Raw genomic sequence first — 21,963 nt, forward strand, 5'->3', positions numbered from 1 at the left:
TAATAATTTTGGAATGTTTCTTCCCATCTGAACAGACATGCGCTTTTATTTCCTGCTCTGTTTATTTTATTTTTTACAGTCAAAGTGGAACCTTGACGCTGTTGCTGACTGTCATCCCTTATCAGGTGGCGTCAATGAGGAAGTCTTTATCAGTACTTTTTATTGTTCCGGTTAACTGCAGACACTTACAGAAGATAGGTGTGTGGAAAGACTGCAGTTTCACCAGTGATGTGCCCCACTGCTGTGACAATGCAAAAGTAGACAAGGTGTCTGACATGTACACAGTTTGCAGTGACAAAAATTAAACTAGTGTTTCTCATGAGACATTAGGGCATGCATCAAGAATAATTAGATAACTTTAACTCTTGATACATAACCATAAACTGTAAGTTATCAGTACAGGTTTTGAATTGTGGTGCTTTGGGGAAGATGATTGATAAACTCTATATCTTGCACTGTATCTAAATATTAAATCCCAATTACTTGTTGTCCCCTTCTCTTTCACAGGCATCACCACATGTGCATTTCTTGTCTCTCTTGTATTTCTTAAGATAAAAGGTGTTCAAAAATTTTTTCGCTCTTTTTTCTGTGAGCTACTTACCAACCATTTGCCCTTTATCCGCCAGTAAACATTGTTCTCTTATTGGTTTGTGTCTGGAAGCAATTCACCTGTCATTCCACCTGTATAATGCAGGTTTGCCACTCCTCTTGGCAATAGTATTTTTTGTTTGTGCATTTGTTTTACAGTAAATATACTTTCTTGTTATTTTAAATAAGGACTGCAGTAATTATTTATTGATTCAATTGAAAGTTAAAGCTAAACCACAGTTCTTTACTTCAGTTTCTTTAAGCATTCACAGCTGCTAACCTGAAGTGGCATATTTGAGGAGCAGAATGTAACAAAAGAAGTAATGTTTGGATTTGACCACTGTTGTGTGAAATGTGGCTGCGGGTCGTCTCTTTCTCTTGTTTAAACTTCGCTTGTGTGAGCCCTGCCATGTTTGAGGAATCCAGTCAAAACACAACCTGTGGCACATAGCGAGATGGGGTCGTTTCTATGGCAACAACACATTTACTGGATTTGCACTGTCTGTGTTTTAATGACAATATTTCCGACATCCCCAGTAGATTCTTACACATGCTGTTAAGTTTTCCAGGTCATTGCTGGAGGTGTTTAGATTGTCCAATGTCCTCTTTGCCCTCTGACACCCTCATGTCAGTGAAATACACTTTGTGAAATGGTCCAGAACATCCTGTTGCTTACTGAAACATTTTGCAGACAAAACACAGATCTGTCTGACATTTCCACGTTTAAAGATAAAGCTACTGTCAAACATTACACATACCTTAAATCAATATTTGTTTAAAACAAATGGTATGCAGTCGGATGCAGCCTAACCTGTAAATGTCAGCAAGGTCTTTATGCTGTTGTGATGGAGTTTCTTTCAAGTGTAAATGCCATTTCTTTTTGTTTTGCTTTTCTGGATTTCTGTGGGGGTTTTTTGTAGTTTAAATCTGTGCAACCAACTGCCCTGAGATATGTGATCAATATTTCAGCCTGACCAGAAGAATTACAAAAATATTTCCATTTAACCAAGAGAAACAGGAGACAGTCTTACTGAAAAGATTTCCTTCTATTATACTGTAGACGAACTTCGTCACTTACACTGTGTGTGCATTCTGGGCCCTTTAGCACTACCTGTTGGCAAAGTGAACATAATCAACACTGCAGCAACAAACGCTCAAGATGAAAACAGTCACTCCTCCAACAATTCTTGCTTATCTTTGATTTCAATATTAGATGTTCGTATTATTTTATTATCTTTCTTTTGTTTGAGAGTTTTTGGTCACTCTTTGGTACTTTGTAAACCTGTTTTTTGTTTGTTTTTTTAATAGCATCAAAAAGTGTTACTTGTGTACCATTAACATTTTCCCTCATTAAGGTACAGAGAGCTCTGAACATGTAAGTGTGATTTTGCTTCAGTGTTTGACGCTCAAAAGCAACCCCCATTATCTACCCATGGTGGTGCTAGTGCTAGTGTTGCTAATTTTACACTCTGATTCAATCACTGCAGCTCAGAATAACACGAGACACGTGTGTGATGAGAACTAGGAAAAAGGATAAAATTTTATCAGAAAAATAATCCACACACTGTTAATTGGCTCCAGTTATTATAAATGCAACATTTTGGTCAGACAGACCTCATCAGTCATTAACTACAGTATAGGCTACTTTTCCACCCTTTACTTCGGCAGCAGACAGAGACTGGTGTCACTTTAAAGTGTTTTAAGTGACATATTCAGAGTGGTTTCGTCATCATCCAACTAAATAGCAAAAATTACTCTACTGATGCAACATACAGCCTAGTGATACCTATACGTAATGCAAGTCTCGGCCAATGGTGAGTTTTTAGAAAGTATTTTCAATATCTCTGCATTTTCTGTTATAAGATTACAGAGTATCGTTTACATCCCACGCCACTGACATGGCATTGCCAGACACTTTTGGTACTGTTTCATATCATATGATAAGAAGCAGCCTACTTAATTCATGGTTATGATGATGTCACTCATAATTAACACCCCCGCCTCTTTCACACTTGTGGCTGGATACCCAACTTGTTGATAACCAGCATTGTAATACTGGTTGTACAGACAGCCAATGTTTGGGTTGGTCAAGCCAGATAATGAAAAGATATCCTGGGTATGTTGAACTGGCTTTGTTGTACAGGCCTCTGGTGTATCAATATTGACTGAAGCACTAACCACATTCACTTTCATTATTATTATTATTAGTAGTAGTATTTCATTCCGCTACTGGTTCATGAATGTGTGAGTCATCCAAGGGGTGAATTACTTCCTTATTAAGTGTAGGAAGTCGCTCTCACTGGTGCTTTGAGGCACACTGTTCCTTTTTGCTTTTCTATTAGTATTTTCTGATTTTCACTGATCAACATATTGGTAAAATAAAACCTTTCCCAGCATGTAAAAATTCTTCTCTTAAAGATATACTATTAAAGACTGGGGCCACAGATGACAGGGCCAAATGACACCTTAAGTCCTCTTCAGACAGCTCCATGAGTGCAGATTATTCTGTGTATCATTGTTTTAGCATCAGCTACTTGTCTAGCTTGATGGATGACAAATGCCGGATGTGTTGTTTGTCACAGCACAGCTTTTTGGTAATCCACAGACATAAAGGTGTAGTCTGCCATTCTGATCCAATACATTTTTTGTCAAATTCAGCAAATATCACACACAGCCCTGGCTCTATAAATGGGAAACAAGGTGGATCGAACCGAGCCATACAACCCTACTGCTGCTACTCTCCCTCTTCCACGTCCTCACCCAAAATAATAGAGCTACACTGTGATATTAATAACACGTACATTACATTGGAGCTTCTGAAGGAGCGCTGACAGGAAGGGTGTATTTATTTGGGTGCTGACTTCAAATACTGACAGTCTCCCTTCTGACTCGCTGACTGATGTTTGAACAATAGACTGGACTCTGAAGAGAACTTCAACAAATTGTGTATACAAGTTTAATATTTTGAAAAAGTTTTACTACAGAATTTAAATACAACATTCTGAAAATCTGAAAAAAACCCAAAAAAAAACAAGGCTCTACAAGGAGAGTGTCTACGTTACAACATGGAAACTGTCCAAACAACAAGTAACACGTGTTACTATCTTTCTCCGGGATTCAGCTGTAGTCTGTTTGAAATTCACATTGCAGGTTAACATGGCCGTTGTCTGTCTGATTCGTGGCAGCACTACTGCGCTTTGTGAGATACGCTGTCAGCCACGTTTGGACACAGGACTGACTGGATATGTTGGCCTGCCAGTTTGTCCTGTATGTTCGCTGTTCCGCAGGATGGTCACTGAGGTGTCATCTTGGCTGCTTCGGCTTTTATTAGTGAGATGAGTTCAAGGTTAATGAGAAACACAAAGCGAAGACCTGCAATCTGAAGAGACAGATACAGAGTGTCAGGACCATGTGTCATTCAATACCATTCAAATATGTCATGGTTGTTTAATTTGAAGATATACAACTTGGCTGACACCCCTCACACACCTCCACTACTGAGTTGTTATTGAGTTTCCACTTGTTGCCCGACAGGACCGGTCTGCCGTCTATGTAGATGGGTCGTCTGCCCTCATTGGCAATGAAGAAGTCTCCATTATTCTTCAGTTTGATAATTCCTGTAGACATCAATATAAAAGATAAGCATTCATTTCAACATACATCCAGATGAATGACTGATAATTGGTAGTTTGGATACTTTCGGCAACATCAAAGGGGATCGACTGCTGCCAGGTGAAACAGCTACTAAGTTCTAACATGATTAGGAATGAACAGGTAAAAAAAAAAAAAAAAAGGCAATATTTGCACATCAAAGTATTAAAGGCCTTAACTTTTGAGATACGAAGACTTTGCTTGGTAAATAATGAATTAAACTTCCACAGAATTTGTTTCCATATCTGGCTGAGGCCAAAGCCCAGGCTGTTTTAAGATGTAACATATCACAACAACATAACTTCCCTCCAACCAGAATGCCATGAAGAACAAACCAAGTTCCTGGAGAGAACTACACCCAGAGCAGGGACCTTTTGTGGGCCAGGAAATAAGGCAGAAGAAAAATCTAGACCTTGGTTTCTCTGGTTTAAAACACAGCTGGGGTTCCTGCAGTGTAGGGTTGGCTACTGACCAAATTACAGTAGTGATTCATGTTAAATCAATCTGTGCCAAATTTTGGTACCTGAGAGCGAATCTAGACGAGACTAATTTAGAGCAGTGGTTCCCAACCTGGGGGTCCTGACCTCCGCTATGGGCTGCCAAAACTTCATGAGGGTCATGAGGCCTTCTTGACTTTATGGTGTTTAAGAAACCTTTTTAAAAACTGTACGGAAGGCCTAAATCTTAGCATTCAATTAATTTCTGTTCAGAAAACGAAATAAAATTGTTGTTTTTAAAGTTTGGATTAATATTCAAGATATAAACTTAATATTTTCTTTTACAGCAGAAGGGCACGATGAGACCTGTACACATGCTGTATTCACAGAGCCTTCACTCTCTGCCACATAGCCTCATCGTGCATTAGAAAAGTACTCAGTTAAAACAACCAAAGAGCTAAAAAATCAATGGCCGAGTGTCAGGAAGATGAAAACACTGATACTGTCAAAAAAGAGGCCTATTACATGTCTGTTACTGTTAAAATAACACAGACAGAGAATCATTAAGTTCTCAAAATATCAGAAAAACTAACTAAACTAACACTTTGTCAGGGGTCAACAGGTTACTCAATAATAGAGAAGTGGTCTTTTAAGGAAACCACTGACTTAGAGTATAGCGAGAAAGAGAGAGTGAGACTATGTCACTCCTGCAGCTTGTTCACGAACAGTGAGTCAGGGAAATGGTGAGCTGAGAGCCGTCGCAACTGCGGTTACACTTTCCAAAACTCCATCCACACCACACTGCAATATTTGTAGTGTGAAATGCAAAGCTGGTGAGGACAACACATCCTGTGTCTAGTCTGCATGATCTTATTTTAATAATGCAGCTGTCTGCATCAGCTCTGTGTAGGCTCTTGTCTTCGCTGTGTCTCATGAGCACATCCTGAATTGCTTATGCTTCAAGTCAAATTTTTCTTTTTCAACAAATTGCACAGACACATGGTTGATGCCCAATAAGACACATTTAGTTTACCACGTGACTGAAATTCACTGTGCTTTCTCCGGGACACATACACAACAGCGTTCTCATGCTATGCCCCGGTGACAGGCTGACAGGCTGAAGGTGGTAAGGACGGGTTTGGGAGGCAAGAGTAAGGGGGGGAGGGGATCTATCTTGTGTGGCGTATAAAATGTTCTAAATGAGTAGAAATGATGAAATTGAGAATTTTGGACTTATTTTACACTTTTTAAATTACACTTTTGTTAATATAGAGAGAGTAAAGTACCAAAAAACAATCATAGGTACTGTTGGGTACTAGTATCAGATTCCAGGTACCAGTATCAATTCAAATGTGAACAGTGCCCAACCCTGGAGACAAGCAATATGTTGTGTTTCAGTAGCAATACCCACCCTTACTTTACACAAGCACTGATAACTCAACTCACATATTTATGTTCATGTTCAGTGCACGTCTGGGTCAAATACAAATGAGGTGACTGCAACTGCTGAGTGCAAAACTCACTTTTAAAAATAATATATAATAATCATCAGGCTAAATAAACTTAATATCAAAATATCTAAAATATAATATATATGCAAAAGTAGTTCCAATTCTCCAAAAACTTAAAATTGTGGGAATGTTTCAGCGGTTTCTGATGTTTTCAAACCTTTGCATGTCATGTTACAGCCTGGAAGCCTATGAGTTCATTCACCTTGTTTTCTTGATATTTTCCAGGCAGGTCCTTCTAGTGATAGATCTACATCTATTGGTTTGTCCTTGGTCGCCCTGCCCAGCGTAATCTGTGAGACAGGAATAAAAAGATAATTAGCATCATAGTGAAAATACATCTTCAAACACAGGAAGTGCCTCCCACTGTTGCCTTCCTTTTTTCAGTTACAAACATAAAACTTCTACGTTACTCCTCTGCAATGATCATTTCTAAACGGTTTCTTACCTCTCGCGATCTCATGAGGTAGCGCACCATTCTTCCTCGTAACGCTGCCAGTGTCTGGTTGTCAAAGTCAGGCATGCTCATGCCTGGTGACACAGACACACATGAAAACAAATTAGTTCCACTTTAACTGGACTCCTCAAAACAAATAAACCTATTAATGCCATCTGTTTGTGCTTGGTGAGTGAACGTTACCTGTAATACTGTCCACGAGGACCTGCCAACGGGGCAACTCCTGCTCTAACTGTCTGATCTCTCTTTTTTGGTGACGATCGGAAATCATCAGCTCTGAGAGTAAAGATGGAGGTAAATCAGAGATAAGAACCTTTGTGTGAACGATATCAAGATAATCAAAGGTTTACTTTATGCTGTGACAGATGAAATGCATTCAACTTGTTTCTTCCTAATCCGATTTCTTACCATGTTCCAACACCTCATCTCTACTCTCCCTGTGTGAAAACAAGCACAGAAAATATAATCAGTGCTCAACTGTCATTGACATACAATCCTCAAGGTGCAGTCAGCGATTCTAATCCAGTACACTTTTGTCAGATTCAGCAAATATCTCCTCACGGTCGGCTAGCTGTAGCTAGCTGAGAAAAAATTCTGATGTTCATCTGTGGCTCTGTGAATGGAAAACAAAGTGGCTCTGACCAAGCCACACAATGCTATTCCAGCCATCAGCTACAGGGGGCCTTTGTGTTCCTGCACAGGACAGGGGAAAGGCCATGGATGTCTCAGGGCTAATTCATTTCCAGCATCTGGTGTTCCTGAGGGTTTGTGTGACATAAATGTCTTCATCCACCTGCATTCACAAGGGCCTGCTTGGACCCCTATGCAGATGTCTGCACTGAACGCATAGCAAACGCGCCAACTGCACATGCTCAAATGTCTTGCTCCAAACTGTAGTTCAGTCGAAACACTACAGTCAATCCAAATGCAGCCACTGCACCACGATGAAGTTCATCTTAGGTTGAAAATTTGACAAACACTCATTTCGGACCCAGTGGCATCTTCTTAGTTTCAGTTTCACCCAACGTTAGCAGCAAGACGACGTTAAGCTCACCCCCAGCCCCGATGTGGATCCTCAATGGTACTATGAATGGAATCACGTATGTTTGTCTGACTGTAACTGTGTGTGAACGTTCACTGCAGACAGTATGTGTGAGCCTCAAAGAGAAAGACAGTGAGAGTGAGAGGGAGGCTGACGGGAGCACTAACGGGAGAGGTGTATTTGTTTGATGATGCGTTCAATTGCAAACACTCTTTCTCCAGAATCACTGACTGCACCTTTAGATGAGAACATAATAAAAATACTTCCTTATCAGCAACAAAAGCATGGCATGAATACTGCAAAAAGAAAGACTATCTTACTTTAACTTTACATCATCAACCATCTGCTCGGCATCAGAGAAGTTGAGGACCTGGTCTCCTTTAGGGAGAGGCTGGACTGCAACACACAATCAGAGCAACAAAATAATTACATACAGAACTGTACAGAACTTCATTTAGGTAAACAGCACCCAGGGCTTCCTCATATCATATCACACTAAAAAAAGCCTTACACTTAAGTTTATACTTTGTATGACTATACAAAAGGGGTATGGTATTTATTGGCTGTCCAGATTTTTATTTATCATTTCATGGAGACATGGTCTATATTAAAAAAAAGCATACTTAATGCTTTGGAGTCATATTGGTATAAATATGAAGGCAGTTCAACATACCGCTCTGATCATCCAGTAGGTAGTACTGCTTCAGCAGCTGCCAGTGTACCAGCAGGCTCTTGGGGGTGCGAGACGGGTGAAAGACACCGGGGTGTTTGCTGAGAAGCTCCTGGAACATGTCCAGTTTAGGCTGACTAGTCTGTTCAGTGAGAAATGTAATACAGAATTGCTTGTGAATAAAGCATTCAAATATGTACATTTAAAAGGTTTGCTATATGCAACGAGCTGGACACACTTGCAATTGCATTTCTCAACCATTAAACTGGTAACTTTAAGATGATTAGATTGTTGGATATTTCAAGGTAGTCTATTTTTGACAACAGTGAAATTAAGTATCAGTTTCACTTACTGAACCAATCTTAGCCAGCAGTGCTTCCTCAGCCTGACTGAACAGAGCTTTGCTTTGAATTGCTGCAATGGCCTCTGGGTGGAGCTGACGCATGGCCTGCCATGCCAGCCTAAACAGAAACAAGAGGGAGAATTTAATTACTTTTTAAATGGGTATCCAATATAGACACTTGGAGGGGAAGGTAAAGCTGCTGCAGGGTAAGTTTGTTCTTACTTTGAGATGACAGGATCGTAGAGGAGAGCGTACCACCTCTCTTTTATTTCCCGCAACGTGAAACGACAGCTGAACTTCACTCCCAAGTGAACAGAGGTGAGGTCTGTGGTCTAGAGACAAACACAGACTCCTTAGATCATGAACTGACAAAACTCAGTCACACAGAAAGTAGTCACATCATTTCCTAAACATTGTCCATCGGTCAGACAATGACTTTAATGTCTACACTGCTCACCTGCAACACAGCATTGATAAGTAGCAGGTCATCAGTGGGTTTCCATCTTCCCAAGTCTTTAGTAATATGTAGAGGCTGCTTGCTCTTCTTTACTCTTTTGGTGATGGGCGCAGGATTTACAACCATGGTGAGAGGCGGTGTGAGAGCAGTTCCTGATTTTGTCACCTGACAGAAAGGCACAAAAAAAATCCATTGAACCTCTGTCAGCTTATCATCTTTGCCATGAATGTGTGGGTTTTCAGGTCTTTCGTACCTTTTTTTTCTCGCTAGATGAAGGTTCACTCCCTGAACAGCGGACAGGCTCTATGACTGGAGGGCCTTTGACTCTACTGGACGACTTCACCAGACTGCTCTCCACCAACTCATCATCAAACTTCTTCCTCTTTATTGACCTGAGTACATTATTGTGTTAAAACATATACAGCCCTTCTTAAAAGATTTGCAGGTGCACCACAGAAAAACAAATAAAAAAATATTCATAAAATATTCATAGCATTACAAACAACATCTTTGCTGTGATTATTCTAGTACACACATTGAATAATGCAATATACAAGAGTATAACTCAAACCTGGAGGAACTTCGGCGTTTAGGAACAACACTGCCAAATGCTTGTGTTGCCGTCCTTTTCACATCTTTTACTCCAAGTGACTCTTCATCCTCTGACCGACTTTGGGCACCAGCTACTGCCATCGGTGCACCGACCACAGGGTCACCTGCTTGCATCTGTGCAGTAACAACATGAAACACATTAGGATGTAATACAGAGGGTTCTCACACTAGAGTGGCTGCACTGACATTATGGTGAGACTTGTCATCAATGGATCACCACAGTATAACCCTTTCACATGGCTCCACAGAGCTGCAGTGTCCATACAGCAGCTGCAGCTTAATCTTACTCCAGGTTGCGAGATATTTTTACAATTTAACAACAGTTTGAGCCCCTTTCAAAGAGCACCTGCCTGTAAGGGTTGAGGTAAGTATGAGGTGAGCAAAAACTCTATAGCGTACAGGATCATCTTAGTTAGACAGTCAGGTTTTGTAAGGCTGTAATGGGAACTTAATGAATAAATTACGTCAGCCTGCGATCATGACAAGTTAGGTTATAACCCAGTTGTACTCATCTGAACACCACCTCATACCAAAATGATATTGCAGCTTCATTACGGTAGCTCAGTTGGAAATTAAGTTAAACAAGTGAGGCGGACTGCGCCTTAAATTGTAGTAATTTATCCACAAAGTTACTTTGAAACTCTGCGTAAATCCCCTTTGCAATTAGCTATTATGTCAGGGAGGGACTAGCTAATCAACTTAGCGATGCTTTGTTTACATATAATGTTGGCCATGGTAACTCTACTTTTGCTTACAATGGGCGGTATTTAGTATATAATTAATACCTGTGCCGAGCAAGATAGTTTACCCTGACAACTTTACACTAACGTTACAGTCTGTTAGTTAGCCTCCCTAATTTGATCAAAATAAGGCTCGTTTATATTGGCTAGCTAGCATTAGCTTAGCTAACACAACGTCCTTGCGATAACTACCGTTAGATAACCAGCGGGCTAATGCAGCTAGCTTCGCTGTCTCGTGACTCACCTTTCGTCGCTGTTTTCCTCCTTTGTGGTTCCGTTATGTGGAATATGTATGGTCTATTTATCCTTTTTATAAACACATCGGTTAAACGTTAGCTAGCTACATTGCTAATTGGCTACATGAATTTGCCCGTACGCCCGTTAGCATTAGCTATGCTGCTAGTCTGTTTTCTTCCTGTGAGGTATTATCGCCGTTAGCAGCTTGACAGCTCAGTACCGCCGCCTGCTGAAGTGGAGGGTCAGTCTGAATCATCCTTTGCTAGGTAAGTAAGTACAGTTTGTAAAATTTATTTGTATAGCATTTTTCACAGAGAGGACTCACAAAGTGCTTCACAGGATTAAAATACAAACAAGAATACATACATACAAACATACAGGTCACATACAGAGACACAAAAATTAAACAGTTGTTGCAAAACTAAATCACTTAAGACAAGTTAAAGAATGTCTGCCCATACAGATAGGTTTTAAGATGCTTCTTAAAGATATCAACCGATGCTGCGGCTCTCAAATTCTGTGGGAGCGCATTCCACAATCTGGGTGCAATGGATTCAAAGGCCCGGTCACCTCTAGTTCTAAGCCCAGTGCGAGGAACTGCCAACAGGCCGTGATCGGTCGACCTAAGTGTCCTACTGGGAACATATACATGCAACAGGTCAGACAGATACTCAGGTGCCTGATCATGAAGGGCTCTGAATGTTAAAACAAGAATTTTGAACTGGATCCTAAAGCTGACAGGTATTTTACATCTACATGAAATGTCGTCTAAGTATTTGAAACTGAAGTTGTTACCTTAGTTTTTATTTTATTTTATTTATTTATTTATCTTTTTGCATTTGGGAACCCAAACCAGTACAATTTTCATTTTTTTATCCTGTTTCAATATTTCACACCCTGCTGTTGTCTTAAAATGGTGCTGAGCACACATTATATTATAATTATGATATTATCCTTAATAATATTACTACTAGCAGTATCACCTTGGCCAGAGAATGGCCCCAGTCCAAAAGTCTTGAACTGTTAACGTCACCCTTAATCTGTTTGAAATGCTTTTAAATGCATCCATATACGTGTAAATATCAATATAACTTGTTAACATATACATTTCAATGGTAGATCTATCAGTTTAAAATTAACTTTCAGTCTCATCTTACTTTCCAGTAATCCATTAACCACTGCCAACTTCATGAAAACCATGGGGGCATCACAGGAAATGTTAGAGGTCTTAATATGATAGTTTATTGCTTTTTTTTCTTTCGTTTTTCTCTGTTAGTACACCAACCACAGCTCCAAGGTTTCTTTTTCCTTTTCCCAACAGGGATCCAAAATCTTTCCAGCATAGTCATATGGTGTTTTTGATGCCCCTGCAGGTTTACCCAGTGTACAGTAACAAAATCAGCATTTATCTCAACTCTAGTGGTGTTACTCCCACGGCCCATTTCTCCAGTCAAATACTGGACTTTGGTTTCACTTTGGTCCTCCCTTATCAAACATCTAGAAAGTATAGTGCACACATCTAATACACTTTTACATATCAGGCTGCTAATTGTAGCGTTCAGAGCTGATATCACATTTTGACAGTTCAATAACACTATGTTTTGACATGGATCCTTAGTTTCAGGTTGAATATCACTGTTTGGCACTTGGTCCAAATTATCGACCCACAGCAACTGCACCACAGCTCACACTCCACATGGTCACATCACGCAGGAACTTTGATACGCTGTGTGGTATTTCCTAGAAATCACTGCCTACGTGCCGCACTAACAGCACACATCTGATCAATTGGACCTAATCTGATGCAGCTGATGTTAGAGGTTGAGGCAAATACTGAATTGTGACAGAGGTGGCTATTTTTGTTAACAAGACAAGTGGGTATCACATTAACACCAACAGAAACAGGTAATATTATTGACATAAACTGGATTTTCACTTGTTTGACCAAATAGAATCAACACATAGGCAGAAGTCCAACTTGAAACCTTTTAATGGCATTTATAGTAACAGTTTTAAAATGTGTTAAATTAGAATAAATACAGTGTTCAGATACTGAAGCTTATTACACTTACAAAATGGTAGTATATCATTCAGAGTAGATTTTATAAAAAAAAATTAAGGACAGATAAAGTTGCATACAATACAGACAAAGCCTGAGTGCAGAGTAGCCTACGTTTTGAACAGTGGCACCATGCGTTGCTACGCAGGAATCATTTCAACAGCTGCCTTTTTTTTTCTTTTTCAGAAAGAAACCCGTCACTAACCGTACACCATAAGCACCTTATAAAATACACTTTGATCAATACCATAGCTACATAAAAGTCTCACAGTAGCTCAGTAAGAGCTGAGGAAACCATGTCCATGTGCCATTCTGAGATTCTCCTGATACCTCTGAATAATTTACAGCACACATCTCAGACTCACATACAGAAATGCTCTTGAAATGAAATATGTGCACTACCAGGACACACGGGAAATGCTGCATGAAGTTAAAACTGCAGAACGCCACAGGTTGTCATAAGATTTAGGAAGGGGTTACTAGAAAATCAAAAATCAGCGTCAAATACAGACATGTTGCAAATTCCTTGAATTGCAGCCTTGTCTGACAAAAGTCTGAAGATTTTCTTTTGAAACATACTGAAGGAGATCACTGGCCTGCTCTTGGCCTCTGTGCAAATAAGTGCTTGATGGTGATTTTAGTCTAAAACACCCACAGTATTACATTTGGAGTTAAACCGCTCCAACTGCAAAGCTTCGGTGATGAGCTGTCACTGCTCATCCTGCATTCGTTTGTCCTTCTCCACACGTCAGCCTCCACACTGCTGGGTTACAGGTACGGAGGGCTTTGGCCTTTGTCGTGTTGAAGGTTGAAGGTCTGCTCTGACTGTGTGCAACAGGCTCGCGGTTCCCGTGATAACTCCGCCTGCCAGCACTCTCTACTACGAAGAGACTCACATTCTCGTTCATGTAACAAATCAGCTCAGGAGACTGGGTCATCGTTCAATAAACTGGAGGCTAATGACACTTTCAGGAACCAGAAGAGTCCGAGTCATGGGCTTAACTGAAATCCCCTCTGGGTCCGGCTTCACATCAAACTCTATGAGGATCTAGTGGGAACAGAGGAAACAGATTTACTCCAAGGTGACTGAAAGGGGAAAAAAATCAAGTGCTCATCATGTGCTAAGTGTTGGGTAGTTGCTGAAATCCCTGGATTAAGTAATCAAATTAATTCATTTAGAACTGGATTTGCACAACGGCTTAAGTCCCCTTCTTTTAGTCTCCTACATTATTCCAAGAAAAAGTGCAGCAAGAGGATTTGTCGGAAACACTGCGGTTTCTGACAAACCGTGTTTAATCGGAATCAATCTAAAGCACTTGTTAAATAGTTTAAATAATCTGTGTATATGCAGCATGCAACAGAGTGTGTTACAGAGTCTTGAGACAAACATGTTATATACTTTTTATGTGTACATGCTGCATACATATCTGTGAACGAGGTTAAAACTAATCTGATTTTCAACGTTCAATTACTGCTGAACATACACATTTTTCATCACAGTAACTGGCAAAAAAAGTCTTCCTTGTTGTATCATAAACTACTTAATAAAGTCTTAATAAAAACTCACCCTGGCAAGAGCGAGGTAGAGCTCCAGCTCAGCAATACGACGACCTATGCAGCTGCGTTTTCCCACCCCAAAGGGTACTGAGGCGTACGGGTGGTGAGTCTGGTCCTTGTTCAACCATCGATGGGGCATGAATTCATCTGGATTTGGAAAGACGGCTGGATCCCGCGATGTTGCAAAGTGGCACAGAGTAATCAGGGTCTGGATGGAAAGATTTTACTGTCAGATACATGTAACATTCACATTTAGCCCAGTATGATGCACTCTTCACTGTGGAAGCCCATTTCTGCCAGTGTCATGAGTCTAAAAATAATAAGTTAGTATCTCAAAATAATGAGAAACTTTCTTAAAATATTGAGTTAGTATGTCAGAAAAATTAGAAACTTTTTTTTAAAAAAAAAGAATTAGTACGTCAAAATAGTAAGAAACTTTATAAAAAAAATTATAAGTTAGTGTCTTGAAATAATGAGAAACTTTTTTAAAAATAACAAGTATCTAAAAATAATGACTTCGCATCTCAAAATAATGATAATAAAAATAATGTGAAAATAATGCTTCTCATCATTTTGAGCTACTAAGTCATTATTTTCCAAAAGCTTTTCATTATAATGACTTACAGGATGTTTTTCTTTCATCACACTGGCAGAAATGGGCTTCCATACCTCACAGTGTACAGAACTGAAGCCACACTTGTCACAGAATATGAATGATTTCAAAGTGCGCTAATTCCCCCACACACTCACATTTTTAGGGATGAGGTAGCCTCCAACCTGGATGTCTCTCTCTGTAATGACTCTGGCATTAGCAGGAATAACTGGATACAACCTGGAAAACGAGACAAAGTGAGCAAAATGAAATTGGCTTATCCTATCATAAACTTCATGTCCTCAGGAAATTAATCTTTTGAGTTATACCTGAGCACTTCTTTGACTGTGGCCTTCAGCAGAGGCATGCGGGCCACGTCGGCTGCCTCAGGAATGCTCCGACCCTCCAGCACGCGCAACGCCTCATCCCGCAGTGACGCCTGCACCTCAGGGTGACGTGACAGCTCATACAACGACCAGGACATGGTGCTGGAGATCTAAAAAAGACAGATAAGATGTAAGAGAGGTTAATAAATCAAGGAGAAGTGATGGGCAGAATCCAGCGAAGGAGAGGACAGAGTTATTATCCTTACCGTGTCGACTCCTGCAAGGAGCAGCTCTGTCACGTTGCTGTAGACAGTCTTCATGGGCAGCCCAGTCTGCGACAGGAAGTAGGTGAGATAATGGCCCTCCACGTTCTCTCCACGGGCGACCTTCTCTGCTTCAGCCGTCAGACGCTGGTCAATGTGGCCTTTTGCTGGAGGCACAGAGATTAGAGGCGGTTACGACAGTGAAGGTGCAGCGTGTACTGCAGTCCTGAGCTTCCTGGTGTGATTTTTAATAAGCTACAAAAACCATAAATTAATTGTGATTATAAACTAGACTTGATATCTGAGGAAAACCACCAGACAGCTAGGTTTGTTTTATATTCTAACCACACTTTGACCACCATGACTGATGCTCAAGATCTCAGCGCAGACGATCTTGCAGTGCGTGAGGGGTAAAGGCTTTAATCTCCTGCTTCCTGATCCAGTTTGCACTAGAGCGATTATTTTAAACATGTTCAATTCAGATCTGGATGAGTCTTGATGCACTGTAAGAGTGAGTGGAACGAAAACCAGGCAAACCAGCAATAGCCAATGACAAATGAGAAGGGGGCAGAGGGAAAATAATCAGAAAGTGTGGAGCTTGTGTAGGGTCTGCTGAACGTCTCTGCTCACATATATATATATATATATATATATTAAATGTATTTGATTGTTATGCTCTATTTTTTGTTATTTCTTTCAGTTTTCTCACATTTAAAAGTGTTTTTGTAAAATATAGTGTTACATACACAAGTAGGGCTGGGCAATATATTGACATTGTGTCAATATTGTGAAATGAGACTATGTATTATCTAAGATTTTGGATATTGCAATATCATAAATGTTGACTTTCCTGGTTTTAAAGGCTGCATTACAGTAAACTGATTTAATTTTCTAAAGTGTACTGGTTGTTCTATTATTTGCCTTTACCCACTTGTCATTACTGATGATTATTTATCAAAAATCTAATTGTGTAAACATTTTGTAAACGCACAAATAATAGTTGTTGCAATATCGAGGTATTTGGTCAAAGATACGATATTTGAGTTTCTCCATATCGTCCAACCCTACATTCAATCATCACTATTGGAATTAATATTTCTAAGAAGGTGTACATTTTGCTTCTTCTCCCCGTGCCCATGCTAAACTCCAAAGATTAGCAGTGACCTACCAAAGTCGAACATGTAGTCCCAGCACTGACAGAAGACGTTCCAGGGTTTAGGGAACAGCTGGTGCAACCACTTGGGCATGGCCATGGTGAGAAGCGTCATCACAAACATGGTGTTGATCGACTGGATGAAACGCTCTGTCTCTTCAGGGACCACCTCATCAAGGCAACCGATCCTGGATTCAAACAGCACGGAGGAAATGCCTGTCAAAGAAGAAAAGAAAGAAAGGTAAATGAGGAGGTGAGAAAGACACGGCACACGGGCTGAAAGATATGCACTGTAAACTCCGGCTGCACAGGGAGATGAAACCACATCTGAGGCTTTTGGATTGTAACGTTTTTATTTCTCAACAACAGTTGGCCCGGCTCCCACTCAACGCCGCAATCATTTTAACGACGGTGGAGTAAACGTTAGAGCGCCGTGCATGTGACAACACAGTCACTGGACTGGAGCTGTGTTTAGTCTGGGGAGATGTGGGCGAGGAAAATGAATGAATGTACAATAACTCTCTGATCCTGAAAGAATAACTGCTGAGGAGCCTCGAGGGAGAATGAGGACCAAATTTAGCTGCACTCAATAATCAGCGTTAATATGAGCTGGTATTAATCTAAATTTAGGAAAGTACAAAGACCATTTAAGAAGTATTCTACTTAGGTACAATTTTGAGCTACTTGAACCTGACTTGAGTGTTTCCATTTTAATATATGTTTCTAATCAACTATATTTCAGAGGAAAATACTGTTGTTAGTTATCAGTTGTCAACTATTAAATTAATCACCAAATAATTTGACAATTGATTAATCAATTTGAGTAATTTATCAAGAAAAAAAGAGTCAATATTCCCTGATTCCAGCTTCTTAAATATGAATATGTTCTGGTTTCTTTACTCCTCTCCGACAGTAAACTGAATATCTTTGGGTTGTGGATGAAACAAGACATTTGGAGACAGTGATCGATATTTTCTCCCCATTTTCTGACATTTTATAGACCCAACAACTATTCTATTTATGGAGAAAATAATTGACAGATGAATACATAATGTAAATACTCATTAGTTGCAGCCCTTGTGCAAATTTTATACACCAAATATATGTTCAGTTTATAGGGTATGATGCTGTGTTGTGGGTTAAACTTCTCAAAAGTATGTAGTAAAGTAGCTTAAATTAGCTCTATCTTAAGAACCACAACATTAAATGTTGCTTACACAGTAATGCATCAGTGACAATTACCCAATATAATATAAATGTATAATAACGTGACACTCTGAAGTTGTTCATTCTGCTTTTCCTACTCCTAACTTTGAATGCAGGACTCTTACTTTTCCTTAAGTACAGGACCTGACTACTTTTTTCCACCACTGGACCTATGAGCTAAAGGTTACTTATTGTCGATCTATGATGGAAATGTTGAAACTATTCGGGCTCAACCAGCGTTGACAGACGTGTGTTTAAAATGTCAGTGTAATCACGTAATACTGCTTCCTGCATGTGGCTGGCCCTAATTACCCATGTTTACACGGTGTGGTACACCCTGTAGTGATGCATGACGCGACCACTCCTCAGACCACATGAAACCTTACCCTCGAGGCCAAAGCGATAGAATTCGCTGGCGATGTCGGTGACGAGGCCCTGAGAGCGCCTGCGAAGGCGAAGTTTGGCAACGAGGTCGCTGACCACGCCGTTTAGGGTTTTATCATAAGCTTCCACCGCTTTTGGTCGCAGCATGTGCTTCCCCAGGAGACTTCTTACTGACTGCCACTCCTCCCCCTCACTGGGAACACACACAGAGTAAAAATGAACAAACGGTCAAGTTAGTAAAGTATTTCAGCTGCGCTACATCAGGGTTTCAAGGGTGTTTAACAGCTGGATTAAAAGGGTTTTGTCCACTTTATGTCATTCAGAATCAGAAAAGAACTTGACACCAGACATTGGTAATACAGTAAGAGGGTAAATAATTCAAAGCCTTGTAAGTCGAACGTCTCAGCATTACACTTGTAGGACGTCACAGATCTGTTTTCCCTGCCCTTTGATCACTACGGCCGTTTTCCATTCTCAGTTACTTTATTACATCACTTAAGGACCACCACATATCATTCAAGTTTACTTTAAATCTGACACTATCTTGTGATTTGTGGGTTTCTAAAGAGAGAAGAGGAAGTCTCAGAGTGACACTCACGCTGTCAGGAGTCCATAGTGGTGTCCTCTGAGCTTCCTGTAGTCCTTCCAGGAGGAAAGGTCAGAACGCATGGGGCGCTGGCCCTCCTGCCTCAGCACCTGCTCAATGAGCGCCGGATCAGCCACATGAACCGTAAGGATGGGGCCGAAGCTCGCCTTCCACATGGGCCCATACCGCTGTGCTCCTTCCAGCTGGGACATGAAAGACAAAGAGAGAGGAGCGACCTTGTGAAAACACTGCAGGCTATGAGGTGATTGGCGTCATCTTTAGATGCACTGTCCTTCACTGTGAAAAGCGCAGTGCAGAAATGAAGACGCACGCAGGCTTTTCTAATTCACTAATGATGAGATTGTTTCTGCTGAAGTTATGTAACTTGACAGGCACAGTTTAATCAGCCATACCTTCTTCTCTACTTGACAAGACAGTAATTATAATATATACTGGAGGGAAACAGCCTCTTCCAATATTTAAATAAGCCCCTCCCCAATATATTGATGAAAAGTCATATAGATTTTTTTCCTTTTTTTGGTCACTCTTTATATTATACAACTTAGACATAACAGGTCATCCTAGACCAGCCAGGGGAGGGGAGGGAAAGGGTCAGACATTAGGTTAATTTTCCTTCTGGAGTTTCAGTACCGGCAACATTTGTAAAACATGTGGACACATATGGATGATATGTGACTGTAGATATATGATTTATTATTAAAATAATACATTTACGGATACATTTTTTTTCTGGGGTGGGAGGTGACACCCTGGCAGATTTGGTCTCCATGAATATGACTCCATGGTTACGGCCCTGCTACTTGACATTGATAATTGGTGGTTAAATGACCTGTAAAGTTAGAAAATGTTTAACTGTCTCAAAAGGTAAGTTTAGATTAAAGCCCCCTTCAACTCAACAGTGTCTTGCTTATTGCTTGATGGGTGATGTGTTATGTGCAGAGCTTGACACTAAAAGACTGTTTTCACATTCATCTGCTGACAGGGAGAAAGTTTGTCTGTGCATACCTTAGATCTCAGAATTTTCCACCCACACATCCACCCATGATCAGAAATGCATTCAAGCTGTTCGTCCTTTGCATCATTTTAAATCATTTTATCGACCACGTTGCAGCCTATTGAATGCATTTGTATTATAATATATATGTTGTGGCTCCTCTGCTGAACCTCATCATCTTACCTGCAGCTCGTGCAGCCGTGACAGCCCCCGTTTGGCGAACAGGTCCCAGGCGAAGCTGGCGACCGACGGTCCGGGCATGTCTTGCAGAGTCTTCACCGCCTGCTTGGCCGATGCGCCCTCAGCCCATCTCTCCATCCACTTGACCAGGGGGAAGGCGCTCCGGCCGGATACTCTGAGGGCTTGTTGCAGCATCCTTCTCACTATGATCATGAGGCGGTGGCCGGACGCGGCTCTCCTGGATGTCGGTGCTCATTTTGTTTTCCCCGGCTGGAGGCAGTATTTATAACGCGCGACCTGCTCCTCGAACCCGCGGAGATAAAGCTGTACATGTTTTTTAATCTGGGCCAATCACGGGTGTAAATGCGGCACAGGCCCCGCCCCCTCCCGACTGGATGAGACACTGAAGGCGTGAGCCGAGAGGAAGGTGTGTCCAATCAGAGGGCTGAGCTCAGACCGGCCCAGAGACGGCACACGTGGAGGTCTTGGATAAATAATAGCCGACATGACTTCTGTGGTACTGTCGAGGCTTATCTCCCCCCTCCCCTCCCCTGGTGCAGCCCTTTGCTCTCTGATAGTCCATCAGACAGACAGACATGTTTCGAATGATCACGCACATGTGGAAATGAGGTCTTGTGTGCTTAATAGACCACTTACCCCTCAAGGCCAATGTTATTATAGATCCCATTGACTCAGGCAGGCCAGAGCCTCAAGTAGAAACAGATGAATCAATAACCAAACAAAGTGGCCTAAATTACTATTTGGCCACTCTCACTAAGCATCACAAACAGGCTTAATATAAATAAAAAGGGGTCTGTTGAGGGTGAACAGTGACAAAGACAGAACATTATGTTGAGCTTAACCTGGAGAAATAAGCAGGGACAGCCTGAGTCTCTTTCAGACCTGGCGGGGCTTTGTTTACCCAGCTATGACCAATTCTTTTGCTGACTTGGTGGGTTTCCTAGCGAGGGAGAAAATCCTGACCTGATTTCATTTGAACTGGAATTTGTCCAAAGCACCATGTGTGCGGACTGTGAAGTAACAACCGCGGGGCTGTACTCAGAATCTGCTTTGACATTTGCTCTACGAATGCTTTAACTAGAAATCTTAGATCACCCAGTTTCCCAGAAACACTGAAGATTGACTGGTGAGCTCAGTGGGACCAGCGAGGCATAGAATTTACACTTGACTGACTTTCTTATCCTTTATGGTGCATTTAAACTTGTTCAGTGTTTGCAAGATGAGCCTGCTGGAATGTATCATCCTTTTTCCAAGAGTGTCCTGGCAAGTCATTAAGCCTAGTGTGTCAAACCATGACACAGTCAGTGTTATCAATTCAGAATTTTGAAAGTACAAAGTATAAATGCAAGAGCAACTTGAATAAGGACCGTAATCACCTTTTTAACATTGAGGGGACCATCTTCATTTGGCACCCTCTGCGCCCCAACCCTTCAGGATCTGGGGGAAGTAACCCACAGGAGAAATTTTTAGAAACTTAACAGCTAAACCAACCCGGTCTCACTCCGAAGTCCAACACCGCTCTTCGACTTTCATTTGGAGAGCGGTGTTTGTGTCCTATAAGATTATACAGCCAAACCCTGTTCTTTTTTACTAAACCTAACCACCTGCGTTTGTTGTGGTAGGAGAAAAAAAAAATGTAAATTGAAGTTGTTGTACTGACATAGTGTGATTATTTTTTGAAAGAGACCATATGTAAACGGTAAATTTCCTGTGAAAACGGAAGTGAATCTTGAAAGAAGACAATATATGTAACAGACAGAACTTCACACGGCGCCCCAGAACGTCAAAACCAATGCACCCAGGGAACCCTGCACGTTGTATTTGGACATGGAAGGTCTATGACCAAACATCAATATGTGACGATTGGTCATAGAGTGAG

At 40.9% G+C, this 21,963-nt stretch overlaps 2 protein-coding genes across 2 annotated transcripts; both read right to left on the reverse strand.

The window, feature by feature from the left end:
- Positions 1-3,530: 3,530 nt before the first annotated feature.
- mcrs1 (microspherule protein 1) lies at positions 3,531-10,950 on the reverse strand. The gene is made up of 14 exons (XM_049587019.1): positions 10,750-10,950; positions 9,725-9,879; positions 9,407-9,545; positions 9,154-9,318; positions 8,919-9,028; positions 8,706-8,814; positions 8,357-8,495; positions 8,004-8,079; positions 7,050-7,078; positions 6,825-6,917; positions 6,633-6,715; positions 6,390-6,477; positions 4,078-4,205; positions 3,531-3,967 (listed from the first exon to the last, which is right to left on the reverse strand). The coding sequence occupies exons 2-14, from the start codon at positions 9,877-9,879 to the stop codon at positions 3,881-3,883; spliced, it is 1,401 nt and encodes a 466-aa protein (XP_049442976.1). The 5' UTR covers positions 10,750-10,950; the 3' UTR covers positions 3,531-3,880.
- Positions 10,951-12,720: 1,770 nt separating this feature from the next.
- On the reverse strand, positions 12,721-20,368 carry LOC125895893 (25-hydroxyvitamin D-1 alpha hydroxylase, mitochondrial). Its single transcript, XM_049588092.1, has 9 exons — positions 20,067-20,368; positions 18,881-19,071; positions 18,285-18,475; positions 16,708-16,908; positions 15,543-15,706; positions 15,280-15,446; positions 15,109-15,190; positions 14,369-14,566; positions 12,721-13,849 (listed from the first exon to the last, which is right to left on the reverse strand). The coding sequence occupies exons 1-9, from the start codon at positions 20,274-20,276 to the stop codon at positions 13,736-13,738; spliced, it is 1,518 nt and encodes a 505-aa protein (XP_049444049.1). The 5' UTR covers positions 20,277-20,368; the 3' UTR covers positions 12,721-13,735.
- Positions 20,369-21,963: the final 1,595 nt, after the last annotated feature.

The sequence above is a fragment of the Epinephelus fuscoguttatus genome, linkage group LG1 (assembly GCF_011397635.1).
Source record: "Epinephelus fuscoguttatus linkage group LG1, E.fuscoguttatus.final_Chr_v1".
Classification (NCBI taxonomy): Eukaryota; Metazoa; Chordata; class Actinopteri; order Perciformes; family Serranidae; genus Epinephelus; species Epinephelus fuscoguttatus.

Bases quoted from the DNA above. Each gene is read 5' to 3' on its own strand.
- mcrs1 (XM_049587019.1), bottom strand. From the start codon at position 9,879: ATGCAAGCAGGTGACCCTGTGGTCGGTGCACCGATGGCAGTAGCTGGT. The intron at 6,918-7,049 runs GTAAGAAATCGG...CTTTACTCTCAG, and splicing joins AGATGAGGTGTTGGAACATG to AGCTGATGATTTCCGATCGT. The intron at 6,478-6,632 runs GTAAGAAACCGT...CCTGTCTCACAG, and splicing joins ACCTCATGAGATCGCGAGAG to ATTACGCTGGGCAGGGCGAC.
- LOC125895893 (XM_049588092.1), bottom strand. From the start codon at position 20,276: ATGATCATAGTGAGAAGGATGCTGCAACAAGCCCTCAGAGTATCCGGC. The intron at 16,909-18,284 runs GTAAGGTTTCAT...CTTCTTTGACAG, and splicing joins CTATCGCTTTGGCCTCGAGG to GCATTTCCTCCGTGCTGTTT. The intron at 13,850-14,368 runs GTGAGTTTTTAT...TGTTCCCACTAG, and splicing joins TCTACCTCGCTCTTGCCAGG to ATCCTCATAGAGTTTGATGT.